Source organism: Hipposideros armiger, unplaced genomic scaffold (genome assembly GCF_001890085.2).
Source record: "Hipposideros armiger isolate ML-2016 unplaced genomic scaffold, ASM189008v1 scaffold_118, whole genome shotgun sequence".
NCBI classification, from domain to species: Eukaryota; Metazoa; Chordata; class Mammalia; order Chiroptera; family Hipposideridae; genus Hipposideros; species Hipposideros armiger.
The window spans coordinates 434,804-440,355 of record NW_017731468.1 but is presented as its reverse complement, the minus strand read 5'-3'; the positions used below and the strand labels follow the sequence as shown (position 1 = coordinate 440,355).

Below are 5,552 nucleotides of genomic sequence, written 5' to 3'. Positions count from 1 at the left end.
TATATATGTATATGTATATATATGTGTATGTATATATATATGTGTATATATATATATATATCTCAAAATTATGAATAAAAATGGCAGTAGCTACATGTCTATCAACAATTACTTTCAATGTAAATGGATTAAATGCTCTAATCAAAAGACATAGGAGAGCTGAATGGATAAGAAAACAAAACCCTTATATATGCTGCCTACAAGAGACTCACTTCAGACTGAAAGACATGAACAGACAGAAAGTAAAGGGATGGAAAAAGATATTTCATGAAAATGAAAACAAACAAACAAAAAAGCTGGAGTAGCAATACTTATACCAGACAAAATAAACTTTAAAACAAAGGCTATAAGAAGAGACAAAGAAGGACCCAATAATCCCACTTCTGGGTAATTATCTGAAGAAACCCAAAACACTACTTCATGGGGACTTGTTCATCCATATGTTCATTGCAGCATTGTTTACAACGGCCAAAATGTGGAGGCAGCCTGGGTGTCCATCAATGGATGAATGGATAAAGAGGAGGTGGTACATATATACAATGGAACATTACAAGGGCAGGGAAAGTAAAGGGTTCTTGCCATCTGCAGCGGCATGGATGGACCTGGAGGGTGTTGTGCTGAGTGGAGGATGTCAGACAGAGAAAGACAGATGCAATGTGATTTCTCTTATATGTGAAATCTAAGGACAAAATTAACAAACAAAACAGAAGAAACAAACTCATAGATACAAAGAACATATTGATGGTTGCCCGATGGGAGGGGGGTTGGGGGTATGGGTGAAAAAAAGGGAAAGGATTAAGTAGTACAAATTGGTTGTTACAAAGTAGTTATGGAGATACAAGATATAGCATAAGGAATAGAGTCAATAATATTGTAATAACTATGTGTGGTGTCAGCTAGGTACTAGATTCGTTGGGGTGATAGATGGGAGGGAGGGGGTTGGAGGACAGGGTGAAAAAGGTGACAGGATTAAGAAATACAAAATGGTAGTTACAAAATAGTCACAAGGATGTAATGTAAAGCACAGGGAATATAGTCAATAATGTGATAATAACTGTATAATGCCAAGTGGGTACTAAACTAGTCGGGGGGATCACTTCTTAAATTATGCAAATGTCTAACTACTATTTATACCTGAAATTAAAAAAAATAAAATTAAATGTCAAAAAAATATATATAAAAATTTTTCAAAAGTATGACTGAAAAAAACAAATCTATCTGAATGGCCAATAAGCACATGAAAAGATGCTCAAGATCTCATGCCCACTAGGAATGGCTATGGTCAAAGAAAAAAAAACAAACAGAAAATAATTATGTTGGTGAGGATGAGGAGAAATTAAAACCCTTGTGTACTGTTGGTGGGAATATAAAATGGTACAGCCGCTGTGGAAAACGATATGATGTTTCCTCAAAATTTAAAAAATAGAATTACCATATATTTGTACACCCTTGTTCATAACAGTATTATTCACAATAGCTGAAATATGGAAGCAACCAAGTATCCATTAATGGATGAATGGATAAGCAAAATATGGTGTCATCTATACAATGGAATATTATTCAGTCTTAAAAAGGGAGGAAGTTCTAACGCATGCTACAACATGAATGAACCTTGAGGACATTATGCTAAGTGAAATAAGCCAATCACCAGAGGACAAATACTGTATGAGTCCACTTATACGAGGCACCTAGAGTAGTCAGATTCATGGAGATAGAAGGTGGTTAAAAGAGGCTGAGGGGAGGAGACAAAGGGGAGTTATTGTTTAACAGGCACAGAGTTTCAATTTTACAAGATGTAAAGAGTTTTGGGGATGCATGGTGCTGATGGTTACACAACAATATTAATGTATTTAATTCCACTGAACTGTCCACTTAAAAATAGTTAAGATGGTACATTTTTGGTGTATTTTACTACAACAACAACAAAAAAGAAGACCAAAAAAGGTTAATGTCGTACAGGGCAATAAAACCATGACCTTTGGGGTTATCTTTCCTACAAGGACAGAAATCATTGGTAACCAAATAGTGTTCTGCAAGGGAACAGGCAGCCCAGAGCCTAGGTCCTAATCGATAGCAAATAATGAGTCCAGTAAAGTTACCTTTCCCTGGAGTGCTGGGTGACCTTAGGCAGGCTTGCACGCTCGATCATTCACTAGTGAGACTTTGAACACTTTAAGTCATCTTTGGCCTCATGAAATAAGATTCGATAAGCAATGCTGCTCTAGATAAGACACTAACGAAATCATGTCACTTTATGAAATGCTAAGAATAATTCATATAATTGATTTACTCCTTGATTCAACAAACATTTATTAAGCACCTACCGTGTGGCCAGCTCTGCTCTAGTTATTGAGGACACAGCAGGAAAAAAAAAAGAAGACAAAGCTCCTGCTCTAGTGGAACTTGCAGTCTACTGTGAATTCATGTCCAGTATAAAAGGATGGACACTGTCATAAGACCGTGATTAAGTGTCATCGGAAACCAGCCCATGAGCTCCCAGATCAAGGGCCCCTGCCCACTGTCCTGATGAGACGTGCAAGAAGTGTGACATTGGCCTGAGGGGTGCGCTTCTGAGAAGATGGGTTCAATCCTTGTTATGTGCTTGCTACATGCCACCCTTTTTTATCCTACACAAGAAAGGCAACAAGTAACAAATTATTACAGGGATAGCTCAGCTTTTGTTCTTTCTAAGGAAGTATGTTATAATTATCAAAAGGGAAGTTAGAATGGCCTTGGCTGGTACACAGTACATGCAGATAGTTAGAGATGGTTAAAAAGTAGAAATAGAAACTGACAGGAAATCTCAGGAAAGGGTTCACAGTTTTAGTGAATTTCCTTTCATTTAATCTTAACACTACTATTGCCCCACCCCCACCCCGAGTTGTCCAGCTGCTTTAGCAGGGGCGAGGCTGTGGATTTAACTCCCTGGGTTGAAAGAGGCTGGTCATGCTTCGCTTTCATCACAGACTTACACTACCCAGCTCTATTAAAAAGAGTAATGGAAGCGAAGAGGGGCAGTACATGTCAACCATTTGCAAGCAAGAACTCAATCAAGAGACGCCTGTGAAGCCAATCTGTCAGAATCATAACCTTAAAATGTACGGGGTTACTTAAAGTGCTGGACACTATGATGTGTCACACAGCCCCTCTCGGGGCCAGTGCACTCATCCCCCAGCCGCTGAGGACTCACGGCTGTGGCCCTCACAGGACATTGCCTTCAGCCAAGGAGCTGCCTTGCTGGAGGCCACACCCTCCCAGGACAATGGCTTTGATGTAGGGACACAAAGACAGACACTGAGTTCAGGCTCAAATGTAGTTCTCCCAGGAAAGAGGAAAAGGATAAGGTGGGGAATGGGCTTCTTAGGTAGCCTCAGTGCAATCTCTAAGATCTAATTCCCAAAAAAAAAAAAAAAAGGATCTGGTATATGGTATGATGTTAAGATTTATAAAACTGGATGTTAATACATGAACATTCTTTATTTTAGCCTCTATATTTGCCTGTATGTTTGAAATACATCATGATAGGGCCGGTCGAGTGGCGCGTTGGTTAGGAGTTGGCTTGGGACGCCAGCTCTGAGCAGCAGGGCCATTGGTTCAGATCCCACATGGGTCAGTGACACTACCCTCTATAGCTAAGATGCTGAACAACAGCTCAACCTGGAGCTGGGCTGCCTTGAGTCGCCGGCGACGGCGTAGGCTGCAGCCCCTGCTGCAGTGGGCTGCCATAAGCTACCATGAGTGGCTGGCAGCCAGCATGAGCGGCCCGGCAGCTGGCGTGAGCTGGCGTGAGCTGCCGTGAGCGGCCATCCAGAGGCTGGCGACCGATCTGCCTTACCCAGGAAGAGTGCAATGATAATACCAACATGGGCCAGTGGAGCGACATCCTCCACAACTAGACTGAAGAACAAAAAGGACAGCAACTTGTCTGTTCCACTTCCCCAACTCCCCAACACTGTCCCCCTCCCCCAATTCCCCAATAAAATTTTTTAAAAGAAATACATCATGATAAAAAAGAACCAATGAATCTGGGGACTTAAATGGGCATCACTGAGTTTATTTGATTCCATTTCCTATCTCTAGGCAAGATACAGATCAGACAAATTGTGTTTACTGAGCACCCCTATATGCCAGGCGCTGTGCTAGGTGCTTTCCGTACTTTGAAAACATTAATTAAGTTACACGTTAGGCCAGACTTTATTCTAGTTCAAGGATCTTTCTAAAGATTTGACATTTGTACCAGGTTCCATTCACGGTCAGACATGTCATTAGATTTCATTCTAATATCAAAGTTGTGGCCTTTTGACTACAATGTAAACCTGTTTCCTCAATGCAGTATTCCAATCAAGTCCCAGCCTTTTCTGAATGCTCATTGAGGACTTAAAGCACTCCTTCCCGAGCTTACCTGAGCTCCCTAAGATGCACATGATCTGCCCACTCTCGATGTACAAGGAGACATCTTTGAGGATCTGCCTGTTCCACTGCTGCCGGCAAGATGCGATGTCCCACCAGGGCCCGACGCGATGGCTTTAAAAGAAACCCCAAGAGGGAAAAGGCAGCATGGGGCCTTGGAAGGGGCCACACACACCCTTGCCCCCCAGCACTAACCCCAGTTGTCTCCGGACAGGTTCCTAAGTGTATTTTAGCCTCAGGGCCCTCCTCATGGTGGGCAGTGACCGAAGAAGATCTCTAACGTAAAGCATCCCCCTGGCAGCTGCTCTGGGTGCCAGCTCTCTTTGGCTGGCTGGGAGATGGCACACAGGACACTGTTTATTCCTGAGGTGAATCCTGCATTCCTTCACCAGGCTTCATTACACCTCATGTTGCAAGCACCCCCACACCCAAGCCCTCTCCATCCATATAAAGCAGGCTGTACACTGGGTGTCACAGCGGGAAGGGGCAAGGGACACAGGGGCATGAGGCAGAGCACGGCTGCCATGTTTGGCATGGCTTCCAGGTCCTGCCATGGGCAGGAGGAGGCGCCATCCCCCGTTGCTCCCCATTTCCCACTGGCAGCCCTGTCCTTTCCTCTCTCCACCTGGGTCCACTAAAGAGGGAGTGAAAGCCTCCAGCCATGCCCCCCATTAGTGAGGAAAGCCAGCAGAGAGGGTGAAAGGTCCAGTCATCTCGGGCCATGCCCGACCTGACCACAGATCAAAGCTCCCAGCAGGCCAAAGAAGCACCGCCTTACCTGACACTGTAAGAGGCATGGAGCACACCCAGGCTGTGTCGAGGCTTTGAAGCAGCTGCGGGAATCTCCTCTGGCGAGAACTGGGAGCCTCTGTTCATTTGGAGTCCTGAGGACCCCACGGGGGTCAAAGATGGGAGTTCATTCATGATCAACAGGCAGCAAAGACTGGCGAGGTTTCCGGCCTGACCCTCCCTGGAGAGGTCTCAGCCGAGGAGGCAGCAGCAGATTGCTCTGCCAGCTCCTCACCTGGTCCCGGAGTTTCTCCTTAGGCCTTCCCAGCGGCGGGACAGGGTTTGGTCGCAGATGCCATTATCTGATGTACCTTTAGCCAGAGTGTGTGTATTATCTTGGCAGTGGGCAGAGC

General features: G+C 44.3%; 1 protein-coding gene across 2 annotated transcripts in view; it reads right to left on the bottom strand.

Moving 5' to 3' along the window:
* Positions 1 to 5,522, bottom strand: part of ABCG5 (ATP binding cassette subfamily G member 5) — a 26,814-nt gene extending 21,292 nt beyond the window's left edge. Inside the window, exons 1-3 of one of the 2 annotated variants that reach the window (XM_019647955.1) lie at positions 5,435 to 5,503; positions 5,189 to 5,294; positions 4,403 to 4,524 (exon numbers count right to left, since the gene is read on the bottom strand). In XM_019647955.1, coding sequence (XP_019503500.1) covers positions 4,403 to 4,524; positions 5,189 to 5,286 — 220 coding nt within the window. In that variant the 5' untranslated portion in view covers positions 5,287 to 5,294; positions 5,435 to 5,503. Of the gene's footprint in view, positions 1 to 4,402; positions 4,525 to 5,188 lie in introns of both variants that reach the window. The other variant, XM_019647954.1, reaches the window with a different exon arrangement.
* Positions 5,523 to 5,552: the final 30 nt, after the last annotated feature.